The 18,312-nt window shown below is 37.6% G+C and overlaps 3 protein-coding genes across 4 annotated transcripts; all 3 read right to left on the reverse strand.

The window, feature by feature from the left end:
- Positions 1–2,238: 2,238 nt before the first annotated feature.
- On the reverse strand, positions 2,239–6,123 carry LOC137738036 (hydroxyproline O-galactosyltransferase GALT3). 2 transcript variants are annotated; one of them, XM_068477640.1, is made up of 8 exons: positions 5,905–6,123; positions 4,724–5,666; positions 4,121–4,353; positions 3,722–3,997; positions 3,301–3,429; positions 2,993–3,169; positions 2,799–2,906; positions 2,239–2,677 (listed from the first exon to the last, which is right to left on the reverse strand). In XM_068477640.1, exons 2-8 carry the CDS (start codon positions 5,526–5,528, stop codon positions 2,471–2,473), a joined length of 1,935 nt encoding a protein of 644 aa, XP_068333741.1. In that variant the 5' UTR covers positions 5,529–5,666; positions 5,905–6,123; the 3' UTR covers positions 2,239–2,470. The 2 variants fall into 2 exon arrangements, with proteins under 2 accessions (XP_068333741.1, XP_068333742.1); XM_068477641.1 differs by having other exon boundaries at positions 4,724–6,123.
- A 5,247-nt stretch (positions 6,124–11,370) lies between these two features.
- Positions 11,371–14,081, reverse strand: LOC137738249 (zinc finger BED domain-containing protein RICESLEEPER 2-like). The gene is made up of 2 exons (XM_068477879.1): positions 13,955–14,081; positions 11,371–13,057 (listed from the first exon to the last, which is right to left on the reverse strand). The coding sequence occupies exon 2, from the start codon at positions 13,053–13,055 to the stop codon at positions 11,376–11,378; it is 1,680 nt and encodes a 559-aa protein (XP_068333980.1). The 5' UTR covers positions 13,056–13,057; positions 13,955–14,081; the 3' UTR covers positions 11,371–11,375.
- A 1,844-nt stretch (positions 14,082–15,925) lies between these two features.
- Positions 15,926–17,560, reverse strand: LOC137736514 (zinc finger BED domain-containing protein DAYSLEEPER-like). Its single transcript, XM_068475774.1, has 2 exons — positions 16,306–17,560; positions 15,926–16,177 (listed from the first exon to the last, which is right to left on the reverse strand). Exon 1 carries the CDS (start codon positions 17,556–17,558, stop codon positions 16,329–16,331), a length of 1,230 nt encoding a protein of 409 aa, XP_068331875.1. The 5' UTR covers positions 17,559–17,560; the 3' UTR covers positions 15,926–16,177; positions 16,306–16,328.
- Positions 17,561–18,312: the final 752 nt, after the last annotated feature.

An 18,312-nucleotide genomic window follows, 5' to 3' on the forward strand; every position in this document is an offset into this window, starting at 1 on the left:
ACCAACACTACTCAGAGTAACTTAACTCGCAAGTCCTCTTTCCTCTACTTTTATTACTTTTCTTTTAAATTTGTTAATTATTAATTTTATTATCTAACAAAAAGTCAAAAGCAGATTAGCCAGATAGTTAATCAACTATCTCAGCCTACCCATCAAAGATTCTGACATCTTTCTTCTTTGGCGTCCATATTTACAAGGTGGAGGTCTTTTCCCTTTTTTTTTTTTTTTTTTTTTTTTTTTTTTAATTTGTGGATATGCTGCATGCCAATTGTTATGTAGATCATAAAAGTACGAATTTATACAATTAAATTCCCTTGGGTGCTTTCTGGAACATACGACTTTAAAACAAAGTTGTTTTGGTTTAATATCCCTTAATACCAATATAAAGTAAAATAAATTGCAAATTTGATTTCTTTAAATACCACTATGTCCATCTCAAAAAATAAAATAAATACCACTATCTCATTGAGAACAGAAAAAGGAAAAAAAAAAAAAATCTGAATTCGAATTTGAAGAGCAAGCTGAATGTTATTTTCAAACCCTCTCAATAGCAAAATTCAGATAAGACTCGCTTGTATAATTTTTATTCTTTGTTTTGTTATAATAAGTCCAAATTTTAACAATAACTTCTATAGAACTCATTTTAAATTGCTTTTAAAATGACTAAAAACGTTTTTGATGAAATTGATTTTGATTCTTGAGTTCCAAACCATTTTAAGTGTTTTTTAGAAGAATCACTAAATGTATGCTTCTTCCAATAATCACTTAAATATTTTTTTTTTTAAGATTTACTTGGATTTTTAATAAAAATTTATTTTAAAAACATATTCACTGAAAGCGTTTTGATCATTTTAATAACATTTCAAAACAAATCCTGTGTTACGAGTAGAGTTCAACCAATTACGCAAGGAGAGAAACCAAATAAAATCTACAAACATCCGTAACGTAGAAGTTTATATCTCGTGAGGTATCTAGATAGCAAGTATGATTGGTCCAAAACTTGAAAACCTCCCCATCAATCAAAACCAAAACCTTGACGATATTTTTATCATTTGGTCCGACATATTCGTATTTATCCACGAAAGTTCCAACAAACTTTTAGCTAGGGTAACGCACTCGAGTTTCTTCTGTATACGTGTCCCAACAAGAATCGCTTGTGTTGGCAAAGTTCTTGCCCTATGGATATTTTTGATTGGCCAATCTTCTTCTGGTGCAATCCACACCGGCCAATGATCATCAAACAGCATGCCAAATGTCACATCTGCTGAAAAGTATACAAAAATGTGACTCTGCAGGTCGAACCCGGTCCCTTCTTGTGAGAATTCTAAGATCCGTCAATCATATTCGTTCATCGTATATTGTGCAGTCATAAATTATTTTAAATATTTTTATTTAAAATTAAAAACAAAAAGTATTTAATAAAAACTGATCACACAGTATACGATGAACGAACACAATTAACAGATTCTTAAGATTCTCATAAAAAAAATTCGGAAAGGACCCTGTTGGCTGTCGGTCCACCATTACATATAACATAACAATAATTTGATGCGACACTTGATCTGATCTGATCTCTATTTAATTTGGTGCCACACTTCTCATGGTCCAAAACTGGAGGTTGGGTTGTGGTTGCCTGGTTGGGTTGGGTGGGGTGAGCTTACAGCCACAAGTCAACTCATCACCCTCCATTGTCATACATCCACTACTTCTTTTCCAATACCCATCTGGAGTGCTGGAATATCCGACCACGATATTTGTAACATATTTTTATTTTACAAAAAAGTATACACCCGAGCACGTTTGCTACATAAGATTTTTTATAAAAATACGGACTATTATTGTATTTTGATTTCATCTGATACCAAATTGATTCTATTTAATGTGAGACTTACACTAATAGACCAACCCTACTAAAGTTTCTCCAATTTGAGAGTATGTTGTGGACATGGCTCGTTTGGTATTGATTTCTGAGGTTTAGAAGCGTGATTAGACAATCAAAAGCGATCATGTCAACATTGAAAGGACCAAAAAAATGCTTTGCGTGGAGCCTTTTGAAGCACTTTATAGTGATTTTTTCTTTTAACAATTTGGCATGCTTCTAACAAAAGTTGTTCTAGAAAAGTATTTATGAGTAGAAGTGCTTATACACCAAAAACGTTAAACAGGCTCGAAGCACTTTTGCTCATAAGCATGAGCAAATTCTTCTGGGCAATTTTTTTGCTACATGAATATCTATGAAGACATTGAAGAGGTCAATATGATCTATTGAGAAAAACCAAAAAGCCCTTAGATGTGGGAAACCCCCAGAATCTTTACTGTAAATCAACAAAAGAATACCATTTGATCCAACAAGAAAAACGAGTTCAGTCCAAAATTCCCACTTCTTCAGGCTGAAGAATATCTGTACAGTTACAACTTTTATCCAACACAACGTTGCCAAAACCACCAACTCCCCCTAAAGTTGACATTTTTACTCACAGCAGACGGCCTCGTGCTCTTTCTGCAGCTTCTCCCATAGGCACAACACCAATCTCGGGCTTTGGTAATGAGCGAGAATATAATTCGCCTCGCATCCAGCATTGTAAAACCTATCGTCTGTGACATAATTCACTTCTTGACCCCTATACTTGAATTGTTGAATCCAGATTCCCATTGCAACATCCTCTAGTTTAAAGAGCTGAAAAGTCATAACGCCGAGATGTAAGTTTAGGAGTGAGAAAATCAACTCAAAGCCTGCTCATTTGTATTTCAACTATCAGTCTTTTGAAAAACAAAACAAAGTTAACAAGAAATTTTACCTTGAGATCCCCTTCCTGGTGGCTACGGACAATGAATTTGGCGATGTCCCGAGAGATTATGTAGCCTGGACCATGGGCCCATGGTGGGTACATAGCATATGGCCATTCCTGCACAAAAGGAGACTCATAAGAAAAACAAAGTCAAAGTGAAACAAGCAAAATGCACTGTGCAGAATGAAATCCGATGTGAATACCCGGTTATCAATAAACCATTTGCTGCCTTTGTCCCTATCGGGTGAAGATTCGAAGGATATTCGACCATACAAGAGACCTTTGGTCGGCTTGCCCTTGAGGCTAGAGATCACTTCATCGATTCTAACAAAAGCATCATCATCTGTTTTCATGATATATTTAGCAGGATGGATTTTGGTCTGCATTTTTAAGATAAGATGATTGGTAACTTTTCTAACAATATATTTTCTAAAACAAATAAAAGTTCAATAACAAAAACGTTGTTATGAATCATGGACAATTTAGTTTGCAGAAATTTGTATCAACATACTCCAAAAATAGAAATTGCAATTGTCTTCAAACTGATCAGGCTGTAGTAATCAACAAATGGCACCAGTTGGATATCTCCATATGCTTCCGCTTCTCGCCACAGCTCAATATTGACTTGGCTGTTCTTGTGCTGCATGTATGAAAAAGTTGTAAACCTCATTATCGCCGAGCAATCAATATGTTGATATCACAACTATAACACTATGTTGGAGTCAGAGGAGTATGTTAAACGCAGAGATTATTTCACATCTTCAGGTTCATAATGTAAAAGAGTAAAAGAAGGAAAGCAATGAGCAGCAAGCTCTAAAGCTAAGTAGCAGAAATTTCTTTTCACCCATATCTGTTCTGGAAACGGTTGGTTAAATTTCTATTTAAGCAAAAAATATAAGCAAACCACTCCCAGCCTGCAATGTTCAACTTACAAGGCCGATGAAAAACCGGACAGCCACATCTCCAGAATGCACAGCCTTGTACTGCATCCAAGCCCTCCTCAAAGCCATTCTACGCTCAAAATTATTTCCAGTAGAGAAAACTCCAACCAACATCAATAGTCTTTTCTTCGAAGTGGGCGGAGCTCTGAGGTGCTCAACATCAACTAAATCATGATCCTCAGAAACAGGCAAGCCTTTTGCTAAGGCAGATAAGAGGTCCAGACCACCGGCCACTCTGACTTTGGAAACCGACCATGGCTCAAGTTTCTGCATATGAAAAGAAGTATTGTAGGTAGGTTGTATTGTTCTACAAAAGCGCAATGTCTTGCAGAACAACAAATTTTGTTCAATAATCTGTTATTAGCTTATTACCAATAATTCATACCTTACCTCCCTATACGCAAAAGATGTTTCATGCCTTCCGTTCACAGTCAAGTGAAATCCCTCTAAACCAACCCAAAATGTGGCGGTAAAGGGATTTCCTTCAACAAATGGGAAATTGGAACCTTCATAGGCACCTCCGGAAACATTGGTCAAGATGTCCCTACTAGGCTGACTCACATTTAGATTTTCTTCCGACGAGCTTCTCACAGCTTGTTCATTGCAAAGAACAAGTCCATCAACTGTCAAATTCGTTAAAATATGTTAGATTTCTAGCTCAAAAACCCCTTTAAATTTTTTTTTTATTTATTTCTAAAGGGACCTTCATTCTTACGTGACAGAAAATGAAAGCAGAAAATAACAAACAATTGAGATTTGACTATATTGGGAAACAGTGTTGTAAGTACCATTTTTGAATAACAAATAAGAAATTAAAAAAATCTTACTAGAGTCATTTATACCATGAGTTTACTTACATTTTTTACACAATGTTCTATATTTGGTTCAAATTTGAGCCATCACATGATAAGTAAATTGTGAGAATGTTCTAGCGAAAGAGGTTGGACTTGACACTCTCAGTCCCAAGTCTAAACAGAAAATTTAGTTAGTTACCTTTGAGGTTGCTAGGAGACCAGTGAGAAGGGCACCTTTCCTCTTTGCCCCACCCAAGTTCATGTGTCCATGTATTTTGAACTACAAATGGCTCCTGTGTCATGTTATCACCGGGGAGACTGACGTTGTAATGCAAGATAATAGGAGGCTCAGACTCTCCTAAAAGTTGGGAGCCTAGGAGTTGGATTTGAAAGCTTCTAGAGTGCCCATTAGGAATGCCAACCAAAGAAATGGAAGAATCATCAATGAGGCCACAAGGGATATCAAGTATATTCTCGTATCTTGACTCTATCTTGTCAAAAGTACTTACAGAGAAAGGGCAATTTTTGACTTCCTCGTTATCACTTTTGTTTAATTTGGAAGCCTTGTCCTTGTCAATTGCAGACAACAAGTCTTTCCACGCAACGGAGGCCTCTTTAACCCCTTTAGCTGTTTCAGGCAAAGCATCGGACCTAGAGAGTAGGGTACGCATGTGAGGCCATACAAGCAAGGCCCTCGACCCTTCTTTGAAAATGTCATGTGAAGCAAAAAGATCATCCAGCCCATCAACTTGTACAAAATGGGGTTTCTTATATGGCTTTTCTCCTTTCTTCTCCGAATCCACAATAACAGAATCATTAGTTGTTGGATGGTTTCCAAAGAACTCAGCAGCCGACTGCTTAGGCGCCTGTGTTGGTGGCTCGATTTTGACAATGCTGGAATATCGAAAAACCAATATCATAGCAAGAAGTACGATTAACAAGCCCCCGGACCACTTCTTCATTTTCGTTAACCGGCGAATCTGATGCTTATACAAAACCCCCATGACACCTCTACTCCTATCCCCTCTTTCTATAAGCAGTAAACCCAAGTGAGCATCAAACCCAGTTCCCGAAATCTCATCTTCTCTCACATTCTTGCTAAAGTTTAGCTTGCACAATCACATTGAATGCTACTGTTCTTTCTTCAATACCCAATAATACACAAAAATAAATAATTAAAAATCAAAACTTCAAAGGAAAAATTGCTCAAAAATCAAAACCCAGAAAACCCAGAACTAAAAATGTTACTAAAATTTTCCATCTTTCTGATGAGGATATAGATTCAGACTTTCAGTGTCACTATCAAGTATCTATCAGCGAAAATAAATGATTGCAACCTTAATGAAGCTGCTTCTAATATAAGCTCAGAAGAAGCATTACCTTATATGGTGCTCCAGAAGTTGAGCTTTTCCAAATCTGATTCTCCAAAAAGGCAAAAGCACCAAAATTTGCTATCCAATCTTACTATAAATGCAAAAGTTGCAAGCTTTTAAGAAGGGTTGTTCTTGAAATGGAAAGCTAGGGTGACCTTAATGCAGTGAGAAAAATCAAGTTTCACATGCTGCAGATTCGGGGGGGTTTCGATACGGCGTCGTCTTTAGGAGGTTCCCTTGTCAACGCACAGTTCGACGTTTTGTCTGGATTTTACAAAAGATGATTAATGTCTGATTAACAACATTGAGGTTGCCGGGTCATTATCCAGTGTGCTCAGGCGTGCCGATCATACTGTCGATTTTAATTTATTTTTTAGAGCTGTAGATTTGATTAGATTTAAATTGTTTAACTGTGTTTACAGATATAAGTTATGACAATTGGTCAATACATTGTGTTGTTTTTTGTGTTAAATTTCAAGTAGGTGGACCATGGCCCACTCCAACAACACCAATATTATTCTTACTTGTGTAGCTGCTCAATCCGTCAGGTTTGGAGTTTATTGCAAAAGACATTGGTGTTAGTTAGAATGGAGTAATTCTATTTAAAGGGTTTGTTCTCAAGCCTTCTGGCCGATGTGGGACAGAGGAATTCTAACATTCCCCTGTATGTGAGATCCCATTTTATAGGTCACACGTGAAGTTCCACACATCAGCAACCACATAAAGCCAAGTCGGGGCCCAGTTATTTGTGTGGGGCCAATGGGGACCCACTCATTCACGTGGCATATCTTGGCCTACGTGGAGCCAAGTTGGGGCTTACCCATTCGCGCAGGGTCAAAAGGAATCCACTCATTCAAGTGGCAGTACTGGCCCGTCCCTTAACTCTGATACCATCTTAAATTTCAGGTAGACAGGTCATGGGCTCACTCCAACAACATCGATACTGTCCTTACTTGACCACCTGCTTAATTTGTCAAGTGTGGGGTTTTATCATAAAATGTCTTGGTGTTAGTTAAAGTGGGGTAATTCTATTTAAAGGGCTTGTTCTCAAGCCTTCTGCCCGATGTGGGACAGAGGAATTCTAACACTCATTTGCACTTGAGACCCCATTGTATAGGTCACACGTACAATTCCACACATTGGCAATCACGTGGAGCCAAGTTGGGGCTTACCTGTTCGCACAGGGCCAATGGGGACCCACTCATTCACGTGGCATCTCTTGTCCTACGTGGAGCCAAGTCGAGGCTCACCCATTCACGCAGGGCCAAATGGGACATTTCAGGTATACAAGCTATGGGCCCACTCAAACAATACCGATACTGTCAGATCCTGACTCGGGCTCCACTACATCCCAGGCTCAACTACGCCATAGCACAATATTGTCTGCTTTTGGCCCCGACCACGCCCTTAGGGTTTTTTTTGTGGGAACTCACACAAGAACTTCTTAATGAGCCATCCATTTTGAGATTGCTTTCGCGTTAACTCGCTTAATTTCAGAGTTTCGATGAATTCCGAAGCCAGTGAGCTCCTAAAAGGTCTCGTGCTATATGGATGTGGGACTATACGTATAAGGCATAGAGGATCCTCTCTCCTGGGCAATGTGGGATCTAACAATCTTCCCTTTTAGGGGCCCAAAGTCGTCGTCGGCACACTTTTGGCCAAGGATTAACTCTGATACTAAATTGTCACATCCCGACCCAGGCTTGACTCTGTCGTAGCACGATATTGTCTGCTTTGTGCCCCGACCATACCTTCATGGTTTTGTTTCTGGGAATTCACATGAGAACTTCCTAGTGGGTCACCCATCCTAGGATTGCTCTCGCGCGAACTCGCTTAACTTCCGAGTTTTGATGAACTTCGAAGCCAGTGAGCTCTCAAAATGCCTCGTGCTATATGGAAGTGGGCATGTACCTAGGCATAGAGGATCTTCTTCCCTGGGTGATGTGGGATCTAACAGATATTGTCCCCACTGCCACCTGCTTAATCCATCAGGTGTGAAGTTTTATCACAAAAGGTCTCGGTGATAGTTAGAGTGGGGTAATTTTATTTAAATGACTTGTTCTTAAACTTTCTGGCCGATGTAGCATAGATGAATTCTAACACTGCCCTGCACGTGAAACCCTATTTTTATGCGTCACACGTGGAGTTCCATACATCGACAACCACGTGGAGCTAAGCCGGGGCTCACCCGTTCAAGCGAGGCCAATAGGGACCCACCCATTCACATGGTATCTCCTGGTCTACGTGGAGCCAAGTCGGGGCTCACCCATTCGCACGGGGCCAAAGGGGACCCACCATTCACGTGGCAGTACGGGTTTGTCCCTTGGCTTTGATACCATATTAAATTTCAGGTAGACAGGCTGAGGGTCCACTCCAACAACACCGATACTGTCCTCACTTGGCCACCTGCTCAATCTGTTAGGTGTGGGGTTTTATTGCAAAAGGCATATGTGTTAGTTAAGGTGGGGTAATTCTATTTAAACTGATTTTTTTCTTTCCCTTTGTCCAATGTGGGACAATGGATTCCAACACTCCCCCGCACGTGAGACCCCATTTTATGGGTCACACTTGGAGTTCCACACATCAGTAATCACGTAGAGCCAAGTTGGGGCTCACTCATTCACGCGGGGCCAATAGGGACCCACCCATTCACGTGGTATCCCTTGGCCTACGTGGAACCAAGTCAGGGCTCACCCATTCGTGCGAGGCCAAAGGAGATCGACCCATTCACGTGGTAGTACGGGTCCGTCCTTTGGCTCTGATACCATCTTAAATTTCAGGTAGACAGCTATGGGCCCACTCCAACAACACCGATATTGTCCCCACTTGCCTACCTGCTCAATCCGTCATGTTTGGGGTTTTATTACAAAATGCCTCGGTGTTAGTTAGAGTGGGACAATTCTATTTAAAGGGCTTGTTCTCAAGCCTTTTGGGCGATGTAAGACAAAGGAATTCTAACAGTTTGCACTTATATTTAAATCTCCTTCTCAAGTTGTAGAGCATGTATTTGCCATGAATTGTTGGTCCCACCATACTTTAAAATGTTGCTTATGCCAATTTAGTTTGTTTTCTTTAAGAATGATAAAAGAAAATTTTCATATTACTGATGATGGCTTGATAACCATTTTATTTTGAGTTTCTATTTTTGGAATAGAGAGAGGAAAATACAATGGGAAAACAAAAGATATAGAATAGGAAGTAGGGATGGGCACGGTTATGGCAGGCGGGTAACCGATGTTATTTACCTATAACCGTTTATGTTCATACCCACATAACTGTTTACTCGTTGGGTAATTGCATAAACATAACCGTTTATAAGCGGTTATACTCATACTCATAACCGTTTATAAACGGCTAACCATACTCATAACCGTGTACTCATTTAACCATAACCATTTACCCGTTTATCTTTTTTTTATCCATTTTTTCACCCATCCACATGTTTTTTTTAACAACTTGAAAATTACAAAAGAAAAAATTTGTCATAATTTTCGTTTTCTGACAATTAAACACCGTTATAGGTATATTTTAGTATGCATTTCCCTATTTTAATCATTTAAGACCTCATACAATTCCAATAATTAAAATAATAGTTTATGAACGATATTTTTCTACTATACCCAAGCAAGTTTTTAATTATAATGCATATGATTACAAAGTAAAGCTTTTAAAAACAAAAAGTAGTCATTATCTTGAATACTGGATGATTCAAAACTCCAAAGATATTCCGAAACTAAATACTTTCGAACACTAATGCTTTAGCACGTTCAATCACAAAGTCTCATCGACTCATTGTCACTAAAAGAGGTCTACAAAAGAAATGTATAAATTAAATTAGTATCTCATTTATGAACACCGACACCAATTATCATGAATTCAACAGAGGTAAGTGATCACAGAAGGTTTATATTGTACCCTCAGTTATCAGAAAAAAAAAAGAAAAAAAAAAAGGTAAACAAAAGCAATCCTTAGTCCTTCTCCTCTCTAATAGATATATCTTAGCACCTACAAAGGGAAGGTCTTGATGATCGTCAATGTCCCATCGCAGTGGTACACAATATCTTCTATTTTCTTTATGAGTGTACAACATTCATATACACACATTAAATGGGTAAATGGATACTGGTTATAATCGCGGGTAATATCCATAACCGGTGGATATCCGTTATAACCGCAGTTAATACTCATAGCCGCCCATTTAAATTTCACGGATAAACCGTTTGTTCGTCTAAACGGTTACCTATAACCGTAGCTGTGAACTTTAAATGGACGGATAACCGTGATTACCCAAATCCATGGGTGTTTTGCCCCTCCCTAATAGGAATGATAGGGGTAGAGATGTAGAAGAAATACATAAAGAAAGTGTACAATTTAAGTTCAACTCGCTTTTTAAATTAGCGTAAAATGGTTACCTTGATAAGAGGACATGTCCTTTTTTTTTTTTTTTTTTTTTGAGTCAATAATATTTTACTTTATTATAAACTAAGTGGAAATTTTGAACGCGATTCGAGTTTGAGTGTAGAGATGAGTACACTTTTAAAGTTAACTTATTTGTGACTAAATTTCTTTTTTTAGAAGAAATTCTAAATTACGTGAAAAATATTTTAAACTCCAGATAGTAAAATATGGAGCGTACATGTTACATTAATTACAATGTTCAATTAGCAACTACAATAATTTGAGGGACCCGTGCTGTAAAAACGTGTTTCCATTAGAATTATTGCTTGTTTTTGTTGTAAATGTGTTCCAGTTTACCACATCTACGTCGGACGAGGAGGGAACCAAATGCAAGACCTCAAACGCAAAGCAGTCCGTACTGGAGAAGTAAATGTTATAACTACTCATTATTTGTTTTTTAAGCTTCTCCGGCTCATCAGCTTCTTTTCTCCGCCTCTAAAGACCAAACTTTCTCTTGGATGATCTCGCAAGGTTGAACCGAATCGATCTTTCATGTAAAAGAAAAATCGATCTGTGTTGAAAACACATCAAAAAATGGGAAACCACGAGTGTTTAGAAAGAACAAGGTAACTACTTGCTTCAGATTTACGTTCATAAAGCATGATATTAAGCAGCAAACTCCGCCCTGAAATCGGAACTGCAAAATACACAGGGAGAGGGGCCAATTTTCAGCATCCTGATATCAAAGCATCTCAAGACGTGGAGGCATCCAGTAACGACTGTTCAAAAAACAGTTCTAATGCAACAATTATCGGTTTTCAATCTCCGCCGGTGTCAAATGGAGTTCAAACTTCAAAAGTACGTAACTTGATGTCCACGTCAAATGCTTAGCTAAATTGATTCTCTCTGGCCTTCCAAAAATGAGGCAGCAAAAAACGCACCTGTTCAAGCACACAAATGAACGGAAAAAAAGCATTGTGAGCAGTCTTGCATCTTGCAGGATATATACTGATATGATTAAGAACAGAAAAGGGAAGAAGAACAAAGGAGAAGGTAGAATTCATTACCTGCTAATGTTCTTCAGCGCCTATAAGCCCAGCTTCGAGCACACATTAAGGCATTCATCAAGTCCGGCTTCAAGCAAATCATATGTTCATCAGCTGGCCTTGATAAAGTGTAGTATGCCTCGCCACAAGTCGAAAGAGAAACTGGAATGGCCAGAAAATCCCGTGCCATCCGAGAAAGGGTAGGGTACTTGGCTGCTGCACTTCTCCACCAAGCCAATGGATTAAAATCCTGACTCCAAGGCAAGACAGGTTGGTCCAAATATATATCCAATTCTGATATTTTTGCAGGGTGATGATTCGATTGGATAAACTGCTGGTAGTCTTGCAACACAGTGAAAGTATGATTGGCACGTACAGGAGGATCGGACTGCCCTTCTGAATGTGAATAACTCGCACAGTTCCTTTTTTCAGGAAAACGGATCACGTATTCATCAAACTGTTTGCGAATGGCATCCAAAACAGCTGGAACTTGTGAGTTTTCGTCCCTACCCTCAACTTTTGAACAAACAAATTCAATATATCTCATCTTGAATCGAGGATCCAGTGCTGCAGATATTGCCAACAGCAAGAACATGTGATCCCAGTACTCGTCAACCTTTCCCAACATGCCCTCAACTATTGACCTATTAAAACCCTCTGAGCCAATGGACATTCGGGTCAACATTTCACGAAGCTCATGAAGGTGATAAAGATAAACATTAGCAGTTACTTGTATTTCTGGTTCAAATAATGCTCCTGATACTTCATGTATGCTCTCTACAGCTTTACAAACACCTTCAACTTTGTTCCATTCCTCTGGGGATGGTACGTCGTGAGAGTCAATCACATCCTTGGAAGAGAGTTTTCCAATAGACCACAATTTCAGAGCTTCTTGTAGATTGGCCATTTTGAGAAACCACATGGGGTAATCAGTTGTAAAAGTATACACTCGACGGACCTTGTGAATGATATCTTCAATCTTGTCAAATGCATCCTGCACCATTTCACGGAACAGATCCCCACAACAATACACACGAAACAGCTGACTATTACGTCGGAGTTCCTTCTTTACCTGGATGTACCTTTTCACATACTCAGTCACCTCATTACAGAACTTATCATTACCCATAGTGAGTGTGAATATCTTGTTCTCAATGCCCCAATCTTCCAGCGACCTAAATATGCCCCGATCTTCACATTTTTTAAGTAAATCATCAGACTGGCCCGAAACCGAAAGAGTACAGAAGTAAAGAACCCACTTTCGCAGCTTCCATTTCTTATCAATAAAATGAGCGGAAATGCACAAATAATCACTGTAGTGTTGTCCCAAGTTATTGCTGCACTGCCCAAAGTCATTGTTGTCCGTGAGTACGTCCACAGAGAGGCTAATCTGTCCATCAAAGTTTCTTAATACTTTCTTAGTTTCCACTTTCATTCTCTCATATTCTTCCATGCATTCACTTTCAACCTCATTGAAAGTAGGCTTAAACAGCTGGTTAAACACGCCAATTGACTGTATGTAATCAACATTTTCAAAATACTTGGGTGGATCTTGGTTAGAGCAAATCCACTGTCCAAGAGCCCTCAAATCCTTTCTTGGATCGTATTCACGTACCTTCACATTGCCCTTTGTAACTGAAACTGATGAAGAGGATTTGGCATCCTTGCTATCACCACTGTTGTCACTTTCATTGGTTGCAGAAACCCCAGGCATATCTGAAAAACACGAGATTATTAGTACCATATCAAACCCATCATTTTTTCTACTAATTAACGTATGACATCTATTCATTCTGTGCTATGGAGTTAAAGTACTTAAAAACGTAATCTTGGTGCAGAATCGTGGATACCCCATTAACAACACAACCAAAAATCTTACAGTGAATTCATAACAGCAGAAGCTTTATTCACAAGGATACAAATAGACTAGAGAATGACCCAGATACGTCTAAGCCCAGCCAGAACAAGATTAACAGCACCATAGCTAGTGTTCTAAAAGTCCCCACCTAGCGCACTTAGGTGCTAGGCAGCTTGTCACCATCATGATTAATCGCTAAGCGCTTAAAAAATAAGAAAGGCCGCCTAGATTCATGTATAAAATCTATTTCTCTTTCGTGTTTCGAGTTGAACCATTGAAGTACTAAAAAGGAGTAATCTTGGGGCACAATCAGGGATAATCATTAACCATATAATCAAGAATCTTACTTTAAATTCTGAAAAACATAATTCTAATATTCATCCACCAAACTGTGAACTCAAAGATCACAAATAAAATAAAATAAAAAACACAAAATACACAAAAAAATTGACAATATTAGTAAACAAAAACACAAGATTTCCAAGTTAAATTACTACAAAACAACCAAAAAAGTAATCTTGGCGCACAATCATGGAAACGCATTAACAATATAGTAAAAATATTACACAAGAGATCGTAAAAATTGAATATTTATTCGCCCACAAAAGATAATACAAAGATGACCACAAAAAACTACAATATTGGTAAATGAAAAAGCACGAAAACGGCAGAAAAGACCAGACCCTCAGAACAAAAAAGAAGAATAAAACGCAGAAAGCACAACACGGAACGACATCACAGGAAGAGAAGCGTACGAAATCGGTAATTCAAACGTCGATTTTGATAGATGAACAGTAAAGGTGAAATCTTGAGTGGAGGACGAAGACGAACCTCGTCCGCGTCGAGTCGCAGTCGCTCAAGGGATTTTGGGGTCGTGGGAAATGGAATAAACACAAGAGTCCAGACAGGGAGAGAAAGACGGAGCGTATGAATAGCTTAGCGGGAAAGTTAAAAAAGAAACACCATCGGAGCCGTACACGTGACAGGGTTATTGATAAGACATGTCTTAATTTTTGCTTTTTGGTGTACAGGACAAAGTGACTTTTCGTTTCCTCGTTTCTCTCAGTCGCTCGCTTCACATTTGGAAGAGCCTTTTTAGATTACCCACTGGTGTGTTACTAAGGTGTTTTTATAAAAAATGAATATAAAAAATAGTTAAACTAAAAAAGATATTTAGTAAATACTTAAAAACAGCACATTTTCATAATTTTAGGTGAAAAAAGGCTGAAAACGTAAAGCAGTAAAAATGAGCTTATTCTCACCGCACAGTAAAAGTAAAAGTAGTTTTTTTTTCAAAGCACAGCAATATCAAACCAGCCTGACATCCTAATGAATTCGGATTCTTGTAGGATCCTTTTTATGAGGATCTTAGGAATTCATGAATTATGTTCGTTCATCGTACATTATGCGATTAGAAATTATTTTAAATATTTTTATTTAAAATTAAACACAAACAGTACAGGATAAAAATTGACCGCACAATGTATGATGAGCAGACACAATTTACGAATTTATAAGATCCTCACCAAAAAGATCTGGAGAGGATCCTGGTGGCATCCTAATGGTGTCTTTATTTTATTTTTCTTAACGTTTTACTTGTTAGAAATAAATCAAGTTTGAAATGAACTGAAATTTAACTAAACGAGACACTTTCACATAATTTAAAAATTAAAATTTAGGGAGATGTATTGTATATGAAGCTTGATGGACTTTGCTTGATTTTTTTGTTTAGGTATATTCAATATAAACCTGTAAGGAGTTTGTAAAAATCATTTTGTATTGAATAAAGATAAATGTTATGAAGACTTTTTCAAAAGTGGAAACTTTTCATTGACTTTTTGTCACCTCATATTTTTAGTATAATATTTTATTATGTTAGAATGAGAATCGACGTTAAACGATAAGACTGATAAAAAATCTATAAAAAATCTCTTAAAAGTCTCTTTAGCAACTTTTTATGACTTCTAACTTGTAAGTCTGTAAAAGTCTTTGTAATAATTAAGTATTGACTTGAACAAAACTTTTCTGTAACTTACAGAGAAACTTCATTCTTGAAAAATATTTCTTTACACAAAGTTCTGATTATAATGAGCATGAGGATACATTTTGACAATGATCATAACGGACTCTCTGAAGAGGAACTAACTATGAACCAATTAATGTTCATACCACTATGAATTTTTTGCACAACACAATCAACGAAGATATTAATTCCAACAAAGTGGACCCAAAGAAACCGATAACACACCAACACAAAATTTAATACTCACGAAGAAAGACTCATAAACAACTTCACCAAAAAAACACTTATTGACGGAAATACTAAGATGAAAAATAGATAAATAAAAATCCATAAGAAGATAAAGGAGAAAGGCTAGAAATATAGAAAGAGTTGCCACCAGCCCTAAGCTGGAGCATGGGACGTGTCTCAATGGTAATATTAACGAAGCATGCCATATACTTTTGTAATTTAGAATTTTTCGAAAACATTTTGTTGTCAAATAGAACATGAGACACGTCCATTTTGTCCTCATGAACAAGTCAAATAACCAATATTTCCAACGTGATTGCAATTCTACTTATTAATTAAGGACAATGCTATTCACATACGTATTTATACCTCTCACATCTCTTTTAAATTTTGACCGTTAAATCGATTGAATTAAAGAAGATCAATGGTAAAAAAATTAACAAAGATGCGTGAAAGGTAAAAAGATGTGCGCGAATAGCACTATCCTTGATTATGCACACACAAATACAAGAAATAAGGTAAGCAATCTCAACTTGATACATATATTAAACCATCTCCAGCCATAAAGTTAACCAGTTCTCACCATCCAAGGGGAACAAGTTCACAAACAATTGCAAGTTACAACCAAAAACAAAAGGAGATGTTCAATCTCTCTAGTGGAGTTCCAAAAAGTCTTCCAAAATAGAGGTCATCACAAAAGCCAAGTACCTGTTCAAGTCATCAAATGCTGAAAAATGGAACAGAAAAATAAAAACATAAAAAATATCATCTGGGAGAATATAGCAAGTAAAAAAAATATTAAAAACGGCAATTAAAACAAAGGAACACAGAAGGAAGCTTGAGGTGTAAGTTAACCTGTTAACATTCTTCCATGCCTACTAGACAAGCTTCGATCGGGTGAATAAAAAGGCATTTGCCAAGCCTGGCTCCAAGCCAACTAAATTTTTCATTGCTGGCCTTGGTTCAATGTAGAATGCCTCATATGAAGTTGCAATAGAAAATGGAATGGCCAAAAAATCGCGTGCCATCTTGGAAACAGTAGGATACCGGGCAGCTGCGGTTTTCCACCAAGCCAATGCAGTGAAATTCTGACTCCAAGGCACAACAGCTTCTCCCAAATAGCGATCCAAGTCTGATCCTACTGAAGGGTAATTATTCATTTGCATGTCCAGCGAATATTTATCAAACAATTTGTGAATGGCCTCCAAAACAGCTGCAACTCGTGAGCCTCCCTCTGCACCCTTAACTTTTGAACAAATAGTTTCTACAAATTGCATCTTTAACCGAGGATCCAGTACTGCAGCTATTGCCAAATGCAAAAACATGTCGTTCACATACTTGTCAAGCTTACTCAGCATGCCCTCAGCTATTTTTCTAGTAAAACCGTCTGAGTCATTGTGCATTTGCGTCAGAACATCGCGAAGCTCATCAAGGCGACAAAGATAAACATTCGCAGTTAGATCTTTTGTTTCAAACAATGCATTTGATACTATATATACGCTCTCCAAAACTTTGCAAACACCTTCAACTTTCTTCCATTCCTCAGTGGATGGTACTTCGTAAAAAGTCTCATCTACCGAGGAGAATTCTCCCTTAGACCATAACTCCAGAGCTTCTTTAAGCTTGCTACTAGTGAGATACCACAATGGTAAATTTGCAACAGAATACAACGGGTCAACTTTGTTAATGATATCTTGAATCTTTTGAAACGCACCATTCACCATTTCGCCAATTAATTCCCCACAACAATACACGCGAAACAGCTGACCATCAAGTTGGAGTTCTTTCTTTTCTTGGATCCGACCCTTCACAAATCCAGCTAACTCATTATACACACCATGATTGGTCATAGTGAGTGTGGATACCTTGTCCTCAATGCCCCATTTCTTAAGGGAACTAAAAATGCCCCAATCTTCGTCTTCAGGAAGGAGATTATTGGTATCTTCAAGAGAACGGAAATAAACCTGCTGCTTTTTCAGCTCCCATTTCTCATCAACAAAATGTGCAGAAAGGCATAGATAACGATCAAAGTTTTTTTCGTTCATCATAATGTCCACCGAGAGGCTAATCTGCCCGTCAAATTTCTTCAAGATTTCTTTGGTACCCATTATCTTCTGTTCAGAAACCAAAAGCTCAATTAGTAGTCAGGAAAACCCCCACACTTTCTAAGAAACACAAAATAATTAGAAACTTAGAAACCCCATCCTTTTACTAATAATTCAAGCATGCCATCTAATTGTCTTGCATTATGGAACTAACCCTATGTTTGGATGACGGAATTTTTAAAGTTTCTTGACTCAATTGTCAAATATGCACTACATAAACACTATCAATGAACTACTCGTGCACAAAAAACCTACAACAAAATCTTTACAAATGCACTAAACACATAATTTTCGAATGACTCCTTTACTCTCGTATGTATTCATCTAGTCATTTTTGAGAAAAACAAAAAAAACAAAACCAACTTTTCAAACACAAGAAATAGCTTCCAATTTTTGGTCCGTTGTCAAACAATGTTTCAGTTTTCCATTTTTTAGTAGAAACTAAAAACAAAATGTTATCAAACGAACCCTAAAATCTTCATCCCTTGTTTTTCAAAGTAATTACTTCTAAAGTCCATGCGCTTCTCCATAAAACCAATTAAAGTGATTTTATTTTCATTTAAAACACTTTCAAATTTGTTTCCAAACGCTCAAAGCACACTCAAAAAGTAAGATTTGAGTATTTTCATGGAAACCCATTAACAAAATTACCAAAAATCTGATCATAAAAATATTATAACGAAAAAAGAAATTATACAAATATGCTAATTGGTATATAAAAAGACAGAATAATCCTGACTCAAACAAAAAGTGAAGC

This window comes from Pyrus communis, chromosome 6, assembly GCF_963583255.1.
Source record: "Pyrus communis chromosome 6, drPyrComm1.1, whole genome shotgun sequence".
NCBI lineage: Eukaryota > Viridiplantae > Streptophyta > Magnoliopsida > Rosales > Rosaceae > Pyrus > Pyrus communis.